Source organism: Neodothiora populina, assembly GCF_041146345.1.
Source record: "Neodothiora populina strain CPC 39397 chromosome Unknown canker_contig_12, whole genome shotgun sequence".
Taxonomy (NCBI): domain Eukaryota; kingdom Fungi; phylum Ascomycota; class Dothideomycetes; order Dothideales; family Dothioraceae; genus Neodothiora; species Neodothiora populina.
Genome location: NW_027191404.1, coordinates 469881 through 491647, shown reverse-complemented (window position 1 = coordinate 491647; position 21767 = coordinate 469881). Strand labels below are relative to the sequence as shown.

The 21767-nt window shown below is 51.2% G+C and overlaps 9 protein-coding genes across 9 annotated transcripts; 7 read left to right on the top strand and 2 right to left on the bottom strand.

Annotated features, from left to right (window-relative positions):
* Positions 1–876: 876 nt before the first annotated feature.
* AAFC00_000879 (uncharacterized protein) lies at positions 877–1210 on the top strand (the record flags this gene model as incomplete). The annotated part of the gene is made up of 3 exons (XM_069347609.1): positions 877–895; positions 951–1102; positions 1163–1210. 3 exons carry the CDS (start codon positions 877–879, stop codon positions 1208–1210), a joined length of 219 nt encoding a protein of 72 aa, XP_069203453.1.
* Positions 1211–1422: 212 nt separating this feature from the next.
* On the bottom strand, positions 1423–1894 carry AAFC00_000878 (uncharacterized protein; the record flags this gene model as incomplete). Its single annotated transcript, XM_069347608.1, has 2 exons — positions 1423–1764; positions 1829–1894. 2 exons carry the CDS (start codon positions 1892–1894, stop codon positions 1423–1425), a joined length of 408 nt encoding a protein of 135 aa, XP_069203452.1.
* Positions 1895–2840: 946 nt separating this feature from the next.
* On the top strand, positions 2841–4146 carry AAFC00_000877 (40S ribosomal protein RACK1; the record flags this gene model as incomplete). Its single annotated transcript, XM_069347607.1, has 4 exons — positions 2841–2920; positions 2981–3107; positions 3191–3508; positions 3721–4146. The coding sequence occupies 4 exons, from the start codon at positions 2841–2843 to the stop codon at positions 4144–4146; spliced, it is 951 nt and encodes a 316-aa protein (XP_069203451.1).
* A 1004-nt stretch (positions 4147–5150) lies between these two features.
* AAFC00_000876 (uncharacterized protein) lies at positions 5151–6239 on the top strand (the record flags this gene model as incomplete). Its single annotated transcript, XM_069347606.1, has 4 exons — positions 5151–5266; positions 5344–5458; positions 5556–5615; positions 5670–6239. 4 exons carry the CDS (start codon positions 5151–5153, stop codon positions 6237–6239), a joined length of 861 nt encoding a protein of 286 aa, XP_069203450.1.
* Positions 6240–6703: 464 nt separating this feature from the next.
* AAFC00_000875 (uncharacterized protein) lies at positions 6704–8119 on the top strand (the record flags this gene model as incomplete). Its single annotated transcript, XM_069347605.1, has 2 exons — positions 6704–6730; positions 6791–8119. The coding sequence occupies 2 exons, from the start codon at positions 6704–6706 to the stop codon at positions 8117–8119; spliced, it is 1356 nt and encodes a 451-aa protein (XP_069203449.1).
* Positions 8120–10740: 2621 nt separating this feature from the next.
* Positions 10741–11981, top strand: AAFC00_000874 (uncharacterized protein; the record flags this gene model as incomplete). Its single annotated transcript, XM_069347604.1, has 2 exons — positions 10741–11724; positions 11799–11981. The coding sequence occupies 2 exons, from the start codon at positions 10741–10743 to the stop codon at positions 11979–11981; spliced, it is 1167 nt and encodes a 388-aa protein (XP_069203448.1).
* A 2650-nt stretch (positions 11982–14631) lies between these two features.
* Positions 14632–15872, bottom strand: AAFC00_000873 (uncharacterized protein; the record flags this gene model as incomplete). The annotated part of the gene is made up of 2 exons (XM_069347603.1): positions 14632–15610; positions 15661–15872. 2 exons carry the CDS (start codon positions 15870–15872, stop codon positions 14632–14634), a joined length of 1191 nt encoding a protein of 396 aa, XP_069203447.1.
* A 935-nt stretch (positions 15873–16807) lies between these two features.
* On the top strand, positions 16808–18274 carry AAFC00_000872 (uncharacterized protein; the record flags this gene model as incomplete). The annotated part of the gene is made up of 2 exons (XM_069347602.1): positions 16808–17270; positions 17319–18274. The coding sequence occupies 2 exons, from the start codon at positions 16808–16810 to the stop codon at positions 18272–18274; spliced, it is 1419 nt and encodes a 472-aa protein (XP_069203446.1).
* Positions 18275–20306: 2032 nt separating this feature from the next.
* On the top strand, positions 20307–21549 carry AAFC00_000871 (uncharacterized protein; the record flags this gene model as incomplete). The annotated part of the gene is made up of 2 exons (XM_069347600.1): positions 20307–20359; positions 20496–21549. The coding sequence occupies 2 exons, from the start codon at positions 20307–20309 to the stop codon at positions 21547–21549; spliced, it is 1107 nt and encodes a 368-aa protein (XP_069203445.1).
* Between the last annotated feature and the right edge of the window lie 218 nt (positions 21550–21767).

Here is a 21767-nt window from a genome sequence, read left to right as displayed (position 1 = left end):
GTCGTGGTCGTCTGTCTTTTTGGGAGGTGCATCGTCGCTGCCGTTTGTGGCGCTCGCGGAGGGGTTGGATGTTCCGTATGCGTCGCTGAAGCTACCGAGGGAGGGCAGAGAGGACGACGAGGATGATGATGACGATAATGATAGTGGAGTCGTGGGCGTGGGCGTTGTGGTACTGGTCTGGAATGTAGATAGTGGCGATTGCTGCTGCTGTTGCTGCGATGTCGTCTCTTGGGGGGTGGCCATTGTCTGTTGTTCTCTTGCAACAACACGTCACACAACCGATTCGCGGTTCTCGAGCCGCCTTGTGAGGAGCCTTGTGAGGACAATTGCTGTCTGGGAACTAAAGGCTGCCGTGTCGTAGGCTGCAGTTTATCATCTGATGGTCGTCCGAGTACATGGGAATAGATTCCGGACTTAAAACTTCAATATCTGAAGGAGCGCGGAAGGGAAGGGAAGGTACGCTGTTGCTTAATGGAAAGAGCACAAACTGAAGGAAGGCATGGTGAACAGGTCATTGAGGTCACAGATGAAGTCGATGAAGTTGAGGGAACGAGACGGTCAAGCAACCGCTGGTGGAGATGGTGTAATTAATTATTGTACAAGTGGATGGTCGAGTCGATTGTGGACGAGGACGACGTAAATCAACATCATCAGTTCTCCGATCGCCCGCTTGCCAAGCCATCTTCACTCTATCTGAAGCTTTTGTGATGACATGGGGGCCGCCCAACACAGCAAGATATCCAGATACCACGGCTCCACGGCAGTCCCTTGCGTCTTTATCGCTACAGATCTGCTATGGTCACGTACCTAGATCCGAAGGAATCTAGACCTCATCAGTTCTTCTGTGCTCTCAGTCTCGCGGAGTGATCTTCCACCATGCCCAAGGCAGTGACCGGTATGTGTTCCGGCTCTCTATGCATCGGGTCGAGTACTGATCACTAGACTTCCAGGAATCCTGGTGCAGTGCGATGCTTCCATCAAGGCCATCATTTGCAAGATTGACGAGGAGAATGGTAACGTCTTCATTCACGAGGATATCGACGACGAGACTCTTCTCGTGCATAGCAAAAAGCTCGAGGAGCTCAAGCAACGCCTCAAAGACGTGAGCATATACGAATGACTTGACCTCACGGATCACCTAGCTCACATGATCCTACTTTAGACACTGAAAGACACTGTCCGAGAAGCGGAAGAGTCAGAGTCAGAGTGATTGTATTCCTGCAACGATATATACATGTTTATCCAAGATAACGTGAGTGTTATCCAATCTGATAGCGTTCTTTACACTAATCCAAATAGTTCCAAAATGTCCAAGATTTCAAGATTCCAAACATGCCCCGAGGCTGTGTAGTAGCTTCCGAGATAGCTTCGTACCCGTCGCTAACTTCACAGCAATCGCTTTGTCGAGTTGTGGGAGACTCTTTACTCCATAGCCTTCAGCTGCTGCACACCCGAGATCTCAGGCTGCCAGCTGACTCTCTCGGGAGCATACATCTCGGCGCCGGGCGAGGCAGCATCCAGGGCACCCTCTCCATCCAAGCAACCAGCCTTGACAATCAGGAGGCCCTTGAAGCTCTCGCTGTCCCTGTAAAGAGGACAACCGCAGTCGCCACAGAAGTAGCTGTGGGCCTTGTTGCCCGAATCAGCAACCTTGGTGAAGACCTTAGGAGACCCGGTAACCTTGAATGTCTCGGAAGGGACGACGACGTTGGTTGAGTAGGCGGAACCGGTCATCTTCCTGCAGTCCACACAGTGGCAGAGTGCCTGTGGAGGACGTTAGTATATGCTCGTCGGCTAGTATTTCCTGTTTGTAGCTACAAATACATACCTTCATCGCCGGATCCGCATCATAGGAGATGGTGACCTTTCCGCAAAGACAGCTTCCCTTAGGCATGGTGATTTATTGCTCGTAGTAGCCTGAAAAAGTAGCGGGATACGTGTATATGTACAGGAGCAGTGATGTTTGGCAGACGCAAGTGTCCTCGGGACCGTTGCTGTCTGTATATATACCTTACTGCATCTCATTCCATCATGACAGATCAACAGTTGAGCTGCATCGTCTTGGCGAAAGTCTAAGTCGACCGGAAGTTTTATCTATGTCATCGGAAGAGGGGCTCGAGAGGGGGTGATACCGTGCGGGTGGCATTTCATTTCAAGATACTCCGAAGACGTCTACAAGTGTCAGTCTGGCCAGATAAGCGATGTGGAAGAACACTGCTTTCGCGGGCACCGGAATGAGGACAGTAAGCATATCATGTGATTACCAAGGTAGACTACATCTCCGACAAGAAGTGTTGATGCAGCCTCACACGATATTGGAGCAAGAGAAAATGCATATTTTGTCAGTGTGGACTGTAGGTATTCGCCGTTCGCAGTAAGTTACTGGGAAAGGAGCAGTATACAGCAGATCTGGCTTCGTATCTGTGGTACAAGTAGATATAAGCGTCTGTGCAATGCCAGAAGCGTACCTGACATGATCAGCCTATTAATTATTGTAGTGCTTACCTTACTCGAACAGTAGTCCACAGATCGAGGACACTGTGACACTGTGACACTGTGACAGCTCAGCCAGGCCAGGGCCCACGGCAGTCCCAGGACTTATGATCCACCCAAGCGAGCTTGGCACGCTTACCCTTACAAGTCTAGTTCGCACAGTTTCGATATTCCGACAAGCGACCTTTGCGAAGTTCACAGCAAGACTTCAATCTGTGAGAGACACTTTGAGATTTTCGCCGACAACCCCTCAAGTCCACGTCTCCCGTCAGGTCAGCATTGCGCCAATCGGTTCCTCCCTATCGCTGTCGGCATTCGAATTAACACTCTCGCGCAGTTAAGTCAACATGGCCGAGCAACTCGTTCTTCGCGGCACCCTCGAGGGCCACTCCGGCTGGGTCACCAGCTTGGCTACCTCCCTGGAGAAGTGAGCAGAAAATGGAATGTCAATGAGAAGGAGTGTTTGGACTAATCGGATATCATCAAGCCCCAACATGCTCCTCTCCGGATCTCGCGACAAGTCCCTCATCATCTGGAACTTGACCCGCGACGAGACCAGCTACGGCTACCCCAAGCGCAGCCTCCACGGTCACTCCCACATTGTCTCCGACTGCGTACGTTATGATTTTTCTCTCAAAAAGAGAAGAGCGAGAGCTGGAATGGCCAAGGAACAGGATCTGACAGCCTACCAATACAGGTCATCTCCTCTGACGGTGCTTACGCTCTCTCCGCCTCGTGGGACAAGACTCTCCGTCTCTGGGAGCTCTCCACCGGCCAGACCACCCGCCGTTTCGTCGGACACACCAACGACGTTCTCTCCGTCTCTTTCTCCGCCGACAACAGACAGATCGTTTCCGGATCCCGTGACAGAACGATCAAGCTCTGGAACACCCTCGGTGACTGCAAGTACACCATCACCGACAAGGGTCACACCGAGTGGGTCTCCTGCGTGAGATTCTCTCCTAACCCCCAGAACCCCGTCATCGTCTCCGCTGGCTGGGACAAGATGGTCAAGGTACGTTTTGATTATTTCCCATCTCCGCGAGCATGTGTCATTTCCAGAATTCAAAGGATGTATTGCAACCTTATGTATTTGCTACTTCAGAGCTTCGTGCTATGAGACCAACCATCACCATTTTGCCCTGATAAAAACCTCTGGAAATGAACGGCTTTAGCGGGGATTGCAACCCCCTTGCGAGTACAACTCGCTGACATTATTCTCTTTAGGTTTGGGAGCTTGCCACCTGCCGCATCCAGACCGACCACATCGGTCACACCGGATACATCAACACCGTCACCATCTCCCCCGATGGTTCCCTCTGCGCCTCCGGCGGCAAGGATGGTACCACCATGCTCTGGGACCTCAACGAGAGCAAGCACCTCTACTCTCTCCAGGCCGGTGACGAGATTCACGCCCTTGTCTTCTCACCAAACCGTTACTGGCTGTGCGCCGCCACCGCCAGCTCCATCATCATCTTCGACCTCGAGAAGAAGTCCAAGGTTGACGAGCTCAAGCCCGAGTACATGGAGGTTGGCAAGAAGAGCAGAGAGCCCGAGTGTGTCTCGCTCGCCTGGTCTGCCGATGGCCAGACCCTCTTCGCCGGTTACACCGACAACAAGATCCGTGCCTGGGGTGTCATGTCCCGCGCATAAATGCGGCTTGAGGATCGAACGATGTCTGGTGGGAATTGACGACGTGGGGATGTGGAGTCTGGACAGTAGTGGACGTGTGATGCTGATGAAAAAGGCAGCTTCTCGCGCTTGCTTCTCGGAGACGTGCGTGTGCAAAAGGCAGGCAAAGCGAATGCAGAAACAAAATCTGGAATGCAGTGCAATGACCACGGAGTTTTTATTTTCCTTTCTTGTTCATCTCTCTCTCGACCGCATTAGGCGTCAATAGAGAGAAGAGTCTTTAGCTCGTCGCTTGCCACCACCGCCGTTGCGCTGTCCATACGGTGTATCGCCTCAGATAGCACTTCTCCGAGCGAAGCACCCAAAACCTTTTTCTCAAAAATGCACCTTTTTAGTTCCCTCGTCCATTGTTTTGTCTTTAACTTGTCGCGACACTCGACCTGCCGTGTATCTCAACTGAAGCAGTGCTTGGTGAAGGTTCTTTCTTACATCAAAGTGACTGCTTGACGGGACATCTTGTCCATGTTGTCGATGAATTTGTTGTTACAGATGCCAGGAATACGTCCTATAGTGGCTAAAGTAATCTACATAGCAATGTGCAGGAAATGAACTTGCGATTGTGGTGAAGCAATACCTGTACCTCGAATAGTGGGTAGTCCCGCTGCTCATAGCACCTTACGAAGCGAAAGCCATAGCCGACGCTCATTAGAACCACTTGAGCTTCTGTACCTCGGCTCAAGCATCTCTCGAGCTACAGCACCTTACTCAACACTACTCCACTGTGTAGCCGCGCATCAAACATGTGACATACTACAAGGGCTAAAGCTGCATCTCTCGCACGTAAAGGTGAACACTTATAGCAGTTAATACAGCTTTATCATTCTTCTTGCTCCTCTCTCTTTCCCTCTCGGTCTATCACCGCCTGTGTCACTTCTCATCAGCGACTCGCGACCGTGAACGCACATTAATCACGTCTCCACGCATATCTGTAATCTTGTTATTTACATATCACCTCTTGAGGAGCGATGGCGCAGCAGCAGTCAGACTACAATTTCAAATACTTCAACGTCACGTTCCCGAGGGAATATGTCGCTCAGGTGGAGATCAACAGGCCGGAGAAGCTGAATGCTTTTCTTGAGGAGTAAGTCTTCGATCTTCTTTTGTTTCTTCTGAGCAGAGGACGGAGAGCAAAGTAACGTCGCTTACTTGATGTCATAGAATGTGGCATAATATGGGCCAAATATTCAACCGGATCTCACACGATCCGAACGTCAGATGTGTCGTTCTTACCTCTGCTGGGGACAGGGCGTTTACTGCTGGACTTGATGTGCAGGTATACTAGTTCCTTTTTCGTCTCTGAGCTATCACCATACTGCATGCTGTTTTCCTCCATGACTTTTCGAACCTTCCGCTGATAGAGTATACTTCAGGCAGTATCACAAAGAGAGAACATTGTCCCAGGTGCCGAGGGTGGCGAAGACGCAGCCAGAGTATGTAAAAAGCAGTCCCAAGATCAGTCTGCAATATCAAGCTAACACGAACAGAGCGCAAACCTGATCCGTCGTCACATCTTCTCCTTTCAATCCTGTATAACAGCGATTGAAAAGTGCGAATCCCCCGTGATCGCCGTCCTACACGGCATTGCCTACGGACTCGCTCTAGACATAAGCTTAGCATGTGACATCCGCATCTGCACATCCAACACTCGGTTCTCAGTCAAGGAAGTCGACATCGGACTCGCGGCTGACATCGGCACATTGACCCGACTTCCCAAATCAGGTCTTCCATCTTCCTTTACCAAAGACGTCGCATTATCCGCACGCGAGTTCTTCCCACCCGAAGCCTTGCGCGTGGGCCTCGTGTCGGATGTCTTTGACACGACCAAGCAGGAAGCTTTGGGTAAGGCGTTGGAAAAGGCGGCCTTGATCGCTTCCAAGAGTCCCGTGGCAGTGTTGGGCACAAAGGAAGTTTTGAACTACAGTCGAGATCATAGCGTCGAGGACGGACTCAATTATGTGGCAGTCTGGAATGCAGCGTATTTGCAGACGAGGGATGTCAACGATGCCTTGCTCGCAGGACTGAAGAAAAAGAAGCCTACTTTTGCCAAATTGTGAGGGCTTGCACATTTGTGATTTAGCTCGAATGAATATAGAGAATAGGTTCAGCCTGAGTCAAGGGTAATACGCGGATGGCATTCTGAGATGACGAAGATACCATACTTTAGTAAAGACCATCGATGAGGAAGACAACGCTGATTCTGATTGCACCCTGGACCTCCAGCACCAGCCCAGTCAATGTGCAGGTGAACATTGTCACTATTTGATTCTGCATACTGAGAATGCATCAGTATACCTCAATTTAAAGTAAAGCAATGCTTTGAGGGACTGTTTTCGCCAAGTTGATTACTCCGCGTTTACGTCATTAAGCCTGCGAATGGAATGCTTTAAACCATCACCACATAACAATACCTTTGCCGTCATCGTCGCATGTTCATGTTGCATCGAAAGATCTGACTTTTCGGCTCGCTTTATATATCTGATTAGGAACAGGGACGTTGTTCCCTTGCCAACGCTTCACCATGTGTGGGCGGTATGCCATGTCATTCGTAAGTCCAGCATTTATCTAATCATGATGTTTATCGATTACCTGTCTTGACACATACCAGCGACCTTCGATGGCTCGCCGAAGACTACAAGATGAGCACATGCAGGTCGACGATGCACCAGATGACGAGGACGAGACTCTGAGACAGAGCTATAACTTCGCTCCTGGTTATCATGGACTCGTCTATAGAGCCGAGGTGCCAGATACTGGTGCTGGATCTCAAGACACTGAGTCTGCCACTGATAATGCCTCCAGTACTTCCACGACGGCAGAGAAGGAGCAGCATGCGCAGAAGCAGGGTGTCGATGGAGCTACCACCAAAGACACCAAGTACAAGCTCCAAGCCATGAAATGGGGTCTTATCCCGTTCTGGACCAAACGTGCTCCAGACTACGGTAGTCAATTGAAGACAATCAACTGTCGCGATGACTCACTCGCCCAAGCAGGTGGTATGTGGAACACCATGAAGCAGAAGAAGCGCTGCATCATCATCGCCGAAGGCTTCTACGAGTGGCTCAAGAAGAATAACGGCAGGGAGAAAATACCACACTTCGTCAAGAGGAAAGATGGTCAACTCATGTGCTTCGCCGGCCTGTGGGATTGCGTCAAGTATGAAGGCCATGATGAGAAACTCTACACCTACACCATTATTACGACGAGTTCGAATAAGCAGCTGAACTTCCTACACGACCGCATGCCTGTCATCTTAGAGAATGGCTCCGAAGAAATGAAACTATGGCTGGACCCGTCTCGCTCTTCCTGGTCCAAGGAGTTGCAGAGCCTGCTGCAGCCTTATCGTGGCGAGCTTGAATGCTATGCAGTCGATAAGGCAGTCGGGAAGGTTGGGAACAATTCACCGAACTTCATCGTCCCTATTAGCAGCAAGGAGAACAAGAATAACATTGCGAACTTCTTTTCCAAACAAAAAGAAGAGGCCAGAGGCCAAGCAGAAACAGAAATTGTCAAGAAGGAGGAGGAGGATGATGATGATGATGATGATGATGATGATGTGAAGAGCCGGGCTAAAGAAATCAAAAGAGAGCCCGGCGAGAACAGATATACCGATGTCGATCCTGTATCGACCGAAGACAACGCTCCTTTGCCCAAACCAAAGGACGAACTGTCCGATGAAAATCCGAAGGAAGGCATCAAACGTGAAAACCCAGACGCACATGATCTTACGGACATCAAATCTCCGTATCTTAAAAAGGCCCGGAGTAGCATCGCCGATGACGGCTACACTGAGGAGCCGCACCTCAAAAGTCCAGGAGAAGATCTAGCCCCTACGCGAAAGACGAGGAGCGCGACATCCAACGGATCAGCTGCAAAGGCTGCTTCTAAGAGTCGCGCTGACGGCACGCAGAAGATCACCTCTTTCTTTGGCAAGTGACTGTAAAATACCCACACTGCAGTCGACTCTTCACGGATGCTTTTTTTCGGGGGTCGAATCAACCACTTCTGCTACCAAGGCACCACCGCTTGCATGATGAACACCGCTTACCAATTCACCGACAGTGGTATCCTCGAGCATCCATCCTTGTCCACTTCAGCGTCGTATAGCGGGTCTGTTCGCAGACCGGTCAATCTGACCTGCATGATGGTCTCAAGAATTTCGATGAATATCCTTGGTAAATTTGACAGTACTGTCTCGCTGCCCGAACACAACTTTAAGCGACGTGCCCGGTCCTGATCCCAGCATCCTTCCTCCTTCATGCAAACCCTTGCCATCACAGTGATCCCGTCACAGTGGTAGCGACCACGCTGATCAGAACGTTTTGTATCGCCTAACGCGACCGCGCGCGCAACAAGGATTTTGGTGAGTGCTCTGGCAATCCCCCTGACTGCACAGTCGTTCGTACAATATCTTGGCGACTGTGCCCAGGATCCTTGTGCGTTGCTCCACCGCATATATGGAAAGCGGTATCGACTTACGCTGAATGTCCACCTTGGACTACAAATGTGCGGATAGGACACAAGAAGTCTACCGCGAGTTTCTTAAAAGTGCCCCACTAACTTGTAGCAAGTACGGTGCTCGTCATCCAATCACGTCGCACAGGCAAGCTGCGTCCGAGAGGAGGCTTAAGACGATTTGGATCTAGCGGTTCACGTGGCAGCCACTATGTGCCACGGCGATCACTTTTGATGCATGGCGCATGGTGTCATGGCAAAGCCGAGGTGCCTTGACCACAATAGACAATCGGCCCGCCCGATGGTCTTCCATGGCACCCTCTTCTCAAGGAATGTATAAGCGTACAACAGCATAGCATAAACACCGTAGATCGCGCCAAAGCAGAAACGAATACATAATGTTGGAATGGATCGCTCGAACTCCGATCCGGGCCGCGGACACGGGTTTCTTTGCGGCGGACAATACAAGTGAAAAGTCTAGGAGGTCTGTAATATCGCCAGCGGAGATAAAAGGAAGAATCTCCCGGAGTAAGCAGCAATAACCGGCCAAACACATGGCAAGATGACCTGCCACAAAGTTTCTCCACTACGTCTCCTCTCCTCTTCTTGGAACGAGCGCCATGTGTGATGGATTGCGTAGTCAAGTCTCTTGAACGGGTCCCGCGGAGCTAACACTATAATGTGGATGGCGAAAAATGGCTTGCAAAGCCATGGTTTCATGTTCGGCTCACCTGGGATCTTACACTACCGAAGCTTTTTAAAGGCTTGCCTTGTGGGCTTCGGAGATATCCTAGTCTACCTGCGAACTCTCTGCAGCAGATACAGATGCGTCTGTGGTTGCTTGTGATTGACAAATCAACTGCATGCATCTGGCATGCGAAGATACTTTCTATACCTGACAATTACTGTGTGTTTTTGCATCAGCCCACTGTTTTATTTTGCCGTTTTGGTCGATGGTGTGGCCTCAGTGACAAATGCTTCTAGACCTGGCCAGAACAAAGAAGCTGCGAAGCCAGACAGCGAGTTCCCAACTAGTCAGATGCGGAGTGGTTGCGGTTCACCTGAACCCCCTGTCAAACCCACGTGGGAATTACAGTAGAGTGAATTAAGGTAGGCCATGCAAAGCATCAACATGACGTACATACTTGTTTTACTGTAGGAAACGTGCAGTGGTTGTCCGGCACTGTTCGAATCATGACCTGCTCTGGTTAGGTAGTCGGCTCTGGCGGTGGACCAGCCCGCCACCCCTTCCTGTTGTGCGTGCAGGATTCGGCCGGTGGATCTGCCGACCTTGTGAAAGCAAGCCCGTACTTTGCATTTCACGAGCAGGGCGAGCAGAGCGCGCAGGGCTAAACCATAGTGGCTTAGGTCACTTTGCCGATCTCGAGATACTTTTAACTGCTGTCGATCAGGCCTTGAATGCCAATGATGCCGAGAGAAAACCCTCGCTGCATATACACCTTTGCCAATGCGTGCTGGTATGATATTTCCGTGTACATACTGTGTCACTCACCATGAAGTGTGTGTGTAGACTAGCAGAAGCAATGTCTAGCACTGGCAACGGTTGCGAGTCGCGACGCTTTGATAGCCCCGTACTGGAACGGAAGTCGCACGGCCCCAGCAAGAGCTAAGGAAGGCACCGCCTCTGCCGCTACAGCTGCGTTGCTTGTGCTGGTTCGCAGGGCTATTCCAACTTCCTGACTGTCAAGGACCCCTCAGCCTATTCCTAATACCTCCCGTTTACCTGAGTCGTAAGCAAGTCCCATGCTCCCCGTTTGTTGGCGAGACTGGTCGGTCGGTCTTCTATGTGCAACAATGCGCATTTCGTAGGCTTGCTTCAGCGAATCCCAAGGGAGTGGTTACGGATGCGTCCTAATATACAAATCCGTCTGCGCGTATAATAATCATGAAAGTTGTGCTCCGCCCTCTGTTTCGTATTTTCTGTACCTTTTCAATGTGCAACTAAGAAAGAAAAAAAACTTTATTCCATTTCTTTGTTTCTTCTCACTCTCTTCTTCTGTACTACACACGTCTGCTCTGTCACAAGCCATTCTCGGGCTGCTCCGCATCACTAACCGGTGGGGCGAGTACTGCGGTTGAATGATGTCTTCCCTTGCAGCTACCCTCCTGGCACGGAGCTCGGCCACGGTTCAGACTCGTCAAGCCTTGATTGTCACGGGTTTGCAGAACGATTTCCTCTCGCCGGACGGCAAGCTGCCCATGACCACGAGTTCCAATTTTGTCGAGCGTATCCGAGAGGTTGTGCCTGCTTTCCGCGAACACGGCATAATCATATGGGTTTGGACAGAGTATCGTGGGGATCGCACCGTGAACGATCCATCTGGGAACGGTTGCAGAGTCATGATCGCAGAGGCACAACCACCTGCCACGAGACCACTGGATCCGTCTCGCGAGCAGGAACCTCCCCCGGGAGCGTCAGTTCCGAGGCTGCCTCGGTCCATGGGCCGACACAATGCTATCATCGCTCGTGCTCTAGGAACAACGATGGACCCAGACTCTGGCGAAGACAGTGAACCCGAAGCAAGCCTGACATCCGAAGATCCTGAGTTGTTTTTATCAGAAACCAGTGCCAAACAAGCATGCTGCAAGCCGGGTACATGGGGGGCTGAACCGATTGACGAGATCAAAGACCTGATACAACCCAACGATATCCAGATCACCAAGTCTTACTACTCCGCATTCACAGGGACTTCGCTCTTGCTACAATTGCGTGCAAAGTTGATCACAGATCTATATTTTGCCGGCTGCAATACAAATCTGTCAGTCTATGCCACAGCGACAGATGTCGCACGATATGGCCTGAAGATCAATATTGTCCGGGATTGTCTAGGATGTCGAAACACGAACAGACACAAACGGGCTGTCGCAGAGATGGTCAGCTATATGGGTGCCGAAGTGACAACTTCGTTCTCAGTTCTTGCAAGGCTACGTGGAGAAGAGGTTTCGGACGACGATGATTCCGAGAACACCGCAGCGCATGAAGATGATGATGATGATGAGAGTAATGATCGCGATGCTGATGTTGACGATAACGGTAGTGAGACACCCACATCCCCAGCCCTAGCTGTACGTGAATTTTCGTTTTCATCTCATCAAAACTGCAGGAGATAGAGTACTAAGTGAAGCTTCACTTTCTACAGCAACGGTCCAGCACTCAGGCACCAGAGACCCTGCCGCTGAGCATGCAGAACCTGCTAGCATTGAGTGTTCACCAAGTGCACGCTACAATCTCTCCTCCTCCGCTGATGAAAAGAACCAGCGCGAAGAGACAACGACCGCAAGGAAGCTCGGACAGCAGCGGATCAGTGCGAGTGAGGTCATGAAGTCAGACTTGGACTCATATACGGTAGAAGAAGGACACAATCTGCGTGTACAAGCTTCAGCTACATCGCTGGAAAGGCTGGATGAACCTGTGCATGATAGGTCCTTATCTGGCAGTGATATTGGCTCTGCTAATAAAGTACATACTATTCCTTCAGAGATACCACATAAACCGCAGTCAGGCTCTGAGAACCCGCGTGTTATGAGCATTACATCGTCCCCGGATAAATTAGGCGCGGCACCCAGCCTGCAAAGCAATGCCCCGCTCTTACAGAGTGTTCCTAGGCGAACCAAACAAAAGAGCTGGAAGACACCACTTCCGACTCTTGGGCCAGGCGATGCGATAGGCAGCGGTGAATCGAGTATGGTCTACGATCTACTCCCGCCGGACAATTCCGATACAGTCTTCATGCAACTGTTGCACGAAGTCCACTGGCAACGAATGTATCATGCCGCGGGAGAAGTGCCTCGGTTAGTGTGCTGTCAAGGTGATATCGATAGTACAAGCGGAAGCATGCCTGTATATCGACATCCCGCCGATCAGTCGCTGCCGCTGCTGCATTGGAGTGCTGGTGTGGCACACATCAGGCGGGAAGCCGAGCAAAGAGTCGGGCACAAGCTCAACCATGTGTTGATACAACTGTATAGGAGCGGTCAAGACTACATCTCTGAGCACTCCGACAAGACACTTGACATAGAACATGGAAGCAAGATTGTCAACGTATCATTCGGTGCTCAGCGCACGATGCGACTGCGGACCAAGAGGCCTGTCACTGCTTCGACAGCGAATGAGAATGCGGCATCTGACGGAATTCACGGTGGCACCGCTTCGGCAGCCTCTCATGCAGGAAAGGCGAACCAAGTGCAGAAGCAAGGCTCTCAGCGTGACACCCAGAGGATACCGATGCCGCACAACAGTATGTTCGTGATGGGCCTCGACACAAATGCTGCTTGGCTGCATGGCATCACTGCCGACAAACGCCTACCTCACGATCGCTCGTCAGCCGAACTTGCATATGGCGGCATGCGGATATCCTTGACGTTCAGACACATATCCACCTTTCTCTCCTCGAATTCGCGACGTATCTGGGGCCAAGGAGCTAGGTCCAAAGACCGCGGCACTGCGCGTTCGACTGTCAATGGTGAGAATGAAAAGAGTCAAGAGATGATCGATGCATTTGGCATTGAGAACCAGAGCACCGACTTTGATTGGGAAAGTACCTATGGCGCAGGTTTCGATGTCCTGCATCTGAAGTCACCTCCTCCGTTTGAGAACCAACCCATATTGTTCCTTTCTGCACGTACACTCGAAGATGAGGCAGTGAGGCTCTATCTTGCTCATCTGAATGTGGAAGCACATGAACTTGTATCATGTCTGCCACCAGATATACCTACTTCACTTCTTGACCCTGAAGGTCTACCACTACCTCCGATTCCTCATCGACGGAATGTTGCATTTAGAGACAACGATACCACGAATACCATGGTCACAGGATTAGTGGCCACTCTTCTCTACCTGCAAGAAACATGTGCCCGTGCCCCTGTTCCACCTCCCGAGCATTCGTCGTCGACCAGCCTACAGAGCGCGTGCGAATACGAACTCTTGACTTCCGGCACCCTCGCAAAAGTCATGAACGTCTCAGAACAGATGCCTCAAGTAAATACTGCCGAAAGCGTACAAGACAGGACACATAGCCTCGTCGAGTCAAAAGCATTGCAAGAGCTAGAAGACCACCTTCTCACCACCGCCAGCAGGTCAAGAGATGCCACAGAATGGCTCGCAGGCCCAGACTTTGGCATTGCAGACTGTGCCTTTTGGCCTCCTGTGAGGCACATTCTCTCTGCTGTCACCTTATCGTCGTTCTCTGACGACGACAAGATCGATAACGGCACATCACACAACGCGCCTACTCGCGACTCCTACCCGTGTCTCAGAGCGTGGACGCGTAGAATGCAAACGCGACAGCCCATCAAGACGTGCACTTCTGACTTGGTTCCATCTCGGTCGAACCGCGCCACCACAGCACAAGAGAGCGGTGCACAGGAAAGAGTACAAGACACCGTACACCCGCGAGGCGCAGAAGACGGAGACGAAACAGAAAATGCAAAAAGAGTAGAAGAAGTAGAAGAAGTACAAGGAGAAGAAGAAGAAGAAGATTCCACGAGGCTCGAAAAGGAACGAGACGAAAGAGAATTGGCGCAGATGATGTGGGAGCGTGGATGGTTGAATCGGGATTGTAGTTGTTGATATATCTTGGCTAGAAAGACTGGAGAAATTCCGCGACTCATATCTTTTCTCTGATTTCCATGTACTTGGTGCTTTTCTTTTTATTTGAACACAAGTAGGGTAGGAATGGGGCGCGGGGGGGGGGGGGGAGGTATTAAGTGGAGCGGCGCGAGTGTGAGAAGTCTACTCGGAATGACGGGGATACTTGGTGTTTCTCTGAATGGAGCGGATGTCGCTTTCATCGTCGAAATCGAAAATATTATTGATTGTTGCAAGTTTCGATAGGTACCGACGAGTGGATTCTCTCGTGTCCCCTCCCCTTTAGCCGTCATACTAAGCTGACACTTCAGCAAGACTGTTTGGTGGGAAACGCAAAGGAAGAACTCGATTGAAAAGTACACATGCCCTGCTGCTTCCTCCTTCACTTATTTCTCCCCAGCAGCAGCGGCTAGACTGGCGGCTGCACTCGTCCTGGCCTTTTTGCCCTTGGTAGCAGTGCCGCCCTCTGAGTCGCCCTCTCTCTTTCTTTTGGCTTTCTTAGAGCTGCCCCCCTTGGGCCGATAAGTGTCGTCTTTGTCTCCGCCCTTCTTACGCGAGGAGGCGCTGACGCTCGCAGGAGGAGAATCAAAGTCCGCGTCGTCGTCCAGCATGCTGTCGCCGTCTAGGAGCCTGGACGCATTGCTTGCGGGACTACCTGCATCGTCTGCGCCAGCTCCAGCTGGGCCAGCAGCGGCGGTGGAAGAGCCGGCGACTGCGCTGTGTCTAGCGCGATTGACGGCTCGGTCTCCCATCTTCTTGGCCAGGTTCGTGCCTCTCTTTCTTCCTGTGGCAGGCGTGGTGGCTTGGGCGGCTGCGGCTGCCTCGCTCGCTGCGTCGTCGGCGGCTTCGTGCTCGCGCTTGTGTTTCTTCAGCCACGAGTGCACCGAGTGAGGGTTTCGAAGCTCGATCTCGCGCTCCAGCTCGCGGGATGTCATTTCGGCGAATTTGACGGGCGGTGTGGGTAAGGTCTGCGTCAGAGCCCAGGTGTCGCCTGATTGGGCGTCCATGGCCAGGAGGTAGGCGTCTTGTTGCGCGGTGGTCAGGTATTCGGGCTGCAGGACTGCGTCGACGTCGGCGGCTTCGTCGGCCACGGGGTGAGGGATGGCGTCTTCGAGGTCTTCGAGACGGCGGACACCGCGGCGCGACAGCGTTTGCTCCAGCTCTGTGCGGAATTGCTGATACATGGGCTGCGGACAATCGCCTGTCTGCACAGCATTGTGTACGTCGATGATCTCGGCGTTGGCTTGCGACAGGTCGTATCCGTCGTATTCTGTCGTCCTGTCGCGCGTGAAAGTCAAGTCGTATCGCAGAGACCTTGGTAGATTGAGCGAGTCATTGAGGTCGAGTAGAATGTCGAGCAATTGACTGTCGGAGTCAGTAATGTCTAGCAAGAGAAGAAACGAGGCGGCGCTTACTCGTTCTGTTCCTGAAGCCGCTTGTTCAGTGTTTCCAACTTCTGCTCTTCCACAAACAGCGAGTTGTTGTCCTTGAGCACCTGGTCAAAGTGCGTCTTCATCTTTCGGTACTTCTTGCGCCATGACTTGTACTTTGGTTTGTGAGCAGGCGGGTCGAGGTCTTCTATCGTCGCGTCCGGCGCGCCAGCCACAATGTGCTCATCGTCAGACATTGTTTTGTTGTTGTCGTTGCGGTGATGCTATCAGTTGCCTTGGATGGAGGGATAGTTGAGAGAAAGAACAAATTATCATAGATGTAATGGCAGGCAGTGTTTTGACAAATGTCTTCTGCTCACTGAGTCGAGATCCTCCTCTGCTCCTTCCTTGCTCTATTCAGAACCAGCCAGAACAGGCATGCGCGCGCCTCGTCCTGATCCGACAGTATGGATGCTTGGCAATGACTACTCCACCTCGCTCCCGTGTGGGGGAGGAACGCACTGTTGCTTTACATCGACCATCGCATAAGGTACCTCATACATTACATTCGAGTACCAGACTTTCCTTCTCACACGCTGCTGGATGACCAGCCCTTTCGCATCCCATTGAGATTCTCGGGAGGACCGAGTCGTGTACTCGCATCCCGGCCAGAGCATCTGATCACGCAGCCGTGCAGCCGTGCCTCCGCGCATATATCAAAACCCGCATGGGTCCCAAGCAATCAAGCGCTTGCATCTATCGGTTTGCTTGCAGCCTCACATGCAGTGCGTCTGTATGCGCTGTCATATACTGCAGACGCTGTGTTTTAGTCACAACCCTTCGTCTTGTATGCTGCCGAGCAGATCATCGGCGGATTACCAGGCGCTTATTCTCCATGTCTCGCCTTCTCGCACTCACGTCTGACACGTCATGAGGTCCTATCGGTCTATGTCAGGACAGCATGTAGCAATAAACTATGGTGAGGGTGGACTGAGAACGCGCCTGTCTAAGCCAGATTGTCTGGTCCAATCAATCCTGCGTCTTTTCTTAGTACAACACCTTGTCGTTGTGACGAATATAAGAAATGAGAGAAGTGCAACGCTAGAAACAAGATCCGAAGCAATAAGTATTCTTCGATCATTGCATCTACCACATCCTCACTCTTTCTTTTCACATCTTCGTTCCCATCAATATGCCTGCCACCAGTACGCCTGCGAAACCACCTGCTGAAAAGGCGGTATACCTGACATTGAGAACCCACCTCCAAGGGACAAACTCAACACTCCGCAATGCAAAGTCCATTCGAAAGTTTCTAGAGAAGCAGCAAGAAGACCATCAAGGTCTTCGTCAGTTCATAAACAATCACTCTCTTGAACACGTCTGCAAGGTTGCCGAGGTCATGTTGAAAGACAGGATCTTCGAATCGACTCTTGTCGCAAAAGCACGCTTTCCGGACCTCTTCGAAGTCTCCGCAGTGCAGCGTGTAGCCCAAAAGGCATCGGAGACGAAAGCGGCCAAAGCAGAAGCCAAAGCCATCAAAGGTTCAGTCACGCCAACTCGCCCTGTAGAACAATCTACTCCAGCCAGTCAAAATAAGGTGGCCGATCCACCGACCGAAGCCGATATAGATAGAGCACAGTGTGATAAGATGCAAGGTGGGCCACTTTGATTACCCTTACAGGCTTTGCTGACACCTCTGGTAGCTGCCGAAGAGACCTTTTTTCCCTGTCAGGATGTGGTCAGATCCAGCACGCCGTCGTTCTTTCCGCAACTGCATCCGGTCTATCTGCCTTTGCCGACTCAAATTAAGCTCCTCGCTAATGTCCAAACCGCTCTGGAACTAGCATGCTTCGATTTCGGCCAAGTGAAATTGAAGAAGGTGATGGACGGCGAGGGATGGGACTGTCCCGAATCTGCAGAACTTAACCTATGGTGTAAGGTGTTTGCTGCTCACCCAAACGTCTTCGAGCCGGAGGAATTGCAGCAAGCAATACAAAACAAACCACTAGCCGAGCTACTCGAGTCGATTGCGCAAGTGCGACACTCGGCTGTCCACAGGTCTCGAGCCGGTGCGACACTCGTCGAGCAATACATGACTGACGCGGAGGCGTTGGCACTCTTGCTCAAGGACGATGCTTGCGTGAGAAGAATCTCTTATCTGAGGCAAGAAACGCAGACGGCTATAGCTGAACTACAACGAGTCAAAGATCTGCTAGGGCATTCTTTGACCAAGACACTGCAGATCATTGCGATGCAGAGAGACAAGCTAGACCGAGCGGAACATGAGGCTGTGGAGGGAGTGATTCGAGATGACCGTCAACACCAGTATCTCGCTGGTGCTGCATTGAACCGAGCGATGGCTACAATCACCGAAATTGGTAGTATTACTCCGGAAGCTGTGGACTCGACCACAACTACTACGAACCCAGTCAACTACGGTACAACCTCTAGATCGAGTGCTCAAGTGATCGATCTGGCGTGGCGTATTATGGAGCGGATGATGAAAATCACGATGAGATCCACCTACTGGATTGACGGCGGCTCAGGTCAGACTGACAAGGTGCCTTCATCGTCCATATTCCGACTTCTCATCGGCGTTCTTCTGGTCTGCGCATGTCTTGTCTCCATTATCAAGCGATGCATGGTTCAGAGCACGTGAGACCTTTTAAGTTCCATCAGATAACAGGTGATGCCAAGTAGTGACACAGATGCACTACGGAAGTGAAGAACCCAGCATAGATAACTATTTATTGATTTATTATCTCCCACAAGGCAATTGTAGAATTTCGCTCAGAAGAAACGTTGTAAGAGAGTAGGGTAATCCATCGCAACCCCTTTGCAAACAACAAGGATGTTCTTCCTGCGTAAGAAAGCTGTCCGAAGGACGTTTAAGCATCGGGACTTACTTTCCTGGGCACCTCCGCAACTCAACACCACAACACGGGTGTCGCTACTTTCGTTCACCTCATCTTTGTACTGTACCTACCTATTCTCCGGAGCCCGGCTAACAACGCAGCAATTTCATCTCTTACTTTTTCTTTTTCTTTTCTTTTCAACCGTTCACCCTTAGATAGAAATCGAATGCGAAAAATATGTTCTGCTTGTTATTATTACCAGGGAACCAAGTGACTTTCAGTGAAGTCTTCAAACATGCATTCGGTCGCCGGGGACGCTGTTTGTTTCTCCGAGTAGTGTTTTATACTGTGGTCTCGCCTGCTTTACTGCTGTATAGTCGGGTATAGCCCTAACAGAACGCCCTCCCCCATGCTGTACTAATATTGTAGAAGAGCTCCACTCATTGACCAAAAGCATCGTATCTCCATACCTGTCTACTCCACTCTTCATCCGGTTCCTTTCCGAGATTGAAAGCCAGATAGCTGCAATGTGTTATACTTATCGGTCGATGTCTTACATCGAGGGTTCAACCTACACAAGGAGGGGGTTTTGTTTCTTGGAGGTAGAATACGAGTACGAGTCGTAAAACAACGGGGAGTACTGTACGTACCTGCTTGTGCGTCGTCCTTTCTCCACAGGTTTCACCGACGATCCAGATGCCGTGAAGAAGATGCCTTGGCCTCTAACAGTATCACCGCGTGACCTTGCCTGACATCTATACTCTGCCTACCTTGAATATTGCTCCTCCAAGAAAATGGCTACAGGTCTTAGCTAGTGTGATAAGACGAAGAAACGCCTGCTAGCAAGTGGTATGGCAGATCGAAGCGATTGCAACCAGGCGATATAAGCGTGTATTTGTACTTGTACTGTACAAGACCATTTCGCCAACGGCTGTCGTCCCGGCCAAGGGTTCGGTCCGCCGCCGACTGCAGGGACGGCGGAAAGTCTGAAAGTGTGCCTTCCCTCTCTCTGTGCTCCCACCCCACCCTGCTCCACCTATGATGGGCATATGATAGGCGAGAGATAGGAATTGCGTTGTTCGGCCACCAAATGACGCGAGAAAGCAAGCAAGCGATTCGGAAATGCAGAAGTCTTGAGCCAAGTGAAGCAAGAGGGTAATTGAGAAAACCCCCGCCTCTGAGATGACAAGATATAATAAATCGCCACTGTTGCTCCAACAGGTACTTGGACCTAGATAAGATCTCGGCCTCGAACCCCTCGTCTTTGACTGTTTACAGCCATTCCGATACCTTCCCTCTACCCTTGCGAGCTTCTTGCTTTTCGTGGTTCACATACATACAGTAGAAATCACAGTACAGTACGGCGGAGTGGAGTAAAGCAGTATACAAGCCCACCACACCGTTTACTGTACACACTAGCACGACTATCGATACCCGCTGATCCGATCTTTTCTTCTCTCTTCTCAACGGACCTACGCCGGTGATCAATCTGGTCATATCGGTGAATTGTTTTTGGCACGAGGTAGCCCGTTGCCGGAACGAGGTACTTGTACCCTGGTAAAAGGTGAGTGTTGCCCTGTAGGTTTCTGATGGTTTCTCTTTAGGAAAGCACGAGGAGGATACATATTCATACATATATCTATTTCGCACAGTTGCGAAGAGAGAAAATTGTGTCTCATTGAGCTGTACTAATCTATATTTGTTCTTGAAGGATTTGAACTATTCGTTGAACAGTTCAAACGTCAAGCACCAGTTGCCGACAAGGACCAAAGAAGTGACCGAGGAAGTAAGAATTGTTGCTGTTCTTTGCTCAAGCAAGACAACAATCGAGAAATCATGTCTGCGACTGTTACGAGTACTGTGGAGGTTCAGGCACCTCGATTGACTAGGTACGTTATTCTCCCTTCTCGCCCTCTGTCTTGTCGAGTACTATATCGAGGGCGCTTAGCAATTTGTATTATACTATGGGAGGAGCAAAATTGGAAAACTGTCACGTGGACGCAAGCTCACTCACGTATCGCACAGTATCGTTCCTACCGATCTGAAGATTGGAGGCAACGTTGATGGGACACCAAAAGCCACAGACGGCGAGGGACAAACCGCGGACTGGCTCCATGACTTCCACACCCAAGGCTACGCAATCATCAAATCGGCCATAACTCCCGAACAGGCGGAAGAATACCGATCACGTACCTGGTCCCACCTCGAGAACTTTCCCTCTCTCTCGAATGCTTCATCATCGTCTCCAAGCGCTGCTCCTCCAGCCTTCAAGATCTCCGAGCCAGAAACCTGGACCGCAAATAACCTCCCCTTCCAATCCAAAATCAATACATTCTCTTCATACTGCATCCCCCACGAACGCTTCGTCTGGGACCTCCGTCTCGAACCAAGCATCATCGCTCCATTCGCCACCCTCTGGCAAACCCCCGAGCTTCTCGTCTCTTTCGACGCTCTAAACGTCACCCTCCCCAATCGCAGAGACAAACCCGTCAACAGCGCCTGGCCACACGTGGACCAATCCCCCTTCCGCAGCGGTCTGATCTGCGCTCAAGGACTCGTGAACCTCAACACCGCAGGACCCCACGATGGCGGTCTAGTTGTCTTCCCGGGCTCTCACAAACTCGTGTCCGAGTTCTTCGAGACGCAAACCGACAAAGCCAACTGGTCACAAAGAGACCTGTATCTATTCACCGAGTCCGAACTTGAATGGTTCGCAGAGCGTGACGTCAAGCCCGTCAAGTTATGCGCCGACCCGGGCGACTTGATCATCTGGGACTCGCGCACAATCCACTGGGGCGCGGAGCCCGAGCCAGAGAAAAGCGACGTCGTCAGGACCGTCGTCTACGTGTCTTATGCGCCAGCGGCAGCGGCCGACGCAGCCACGATCGAGGCGCGAAAGCAGTGTTTCGAGAAGTGGCAGGCGACGACGCATTGGGCGAACAGAAACATCATCGGACGGGACGGCAAGGTCGTGTTGCAGGAGAGCCAGGTCGAGGATCCCAGGAACAGGAGCGAGCCTGTGGAGAAGCCGGTTCTGGGAGAGAAGGGCATGAAGTTGGTCGGGTTGATGCCTTATTGACCGACTGATGATTTGCTTTTATGATGATTATGAAGAGTGAGCGAGTGAGCGGAAGTGGTGGTTGAGCCTGGGAACGGGACTGCCGGGCTTTAGAGATACATGATGACGAGAGAATATCTTGGCCCATGTTGAAAGAGAGAAGTTGTGCAGCATAGACTGGACCACGTAGACACCTAGACTAGACTGAATCGACGAGAATCAAGAGGCACGAGGGCTGA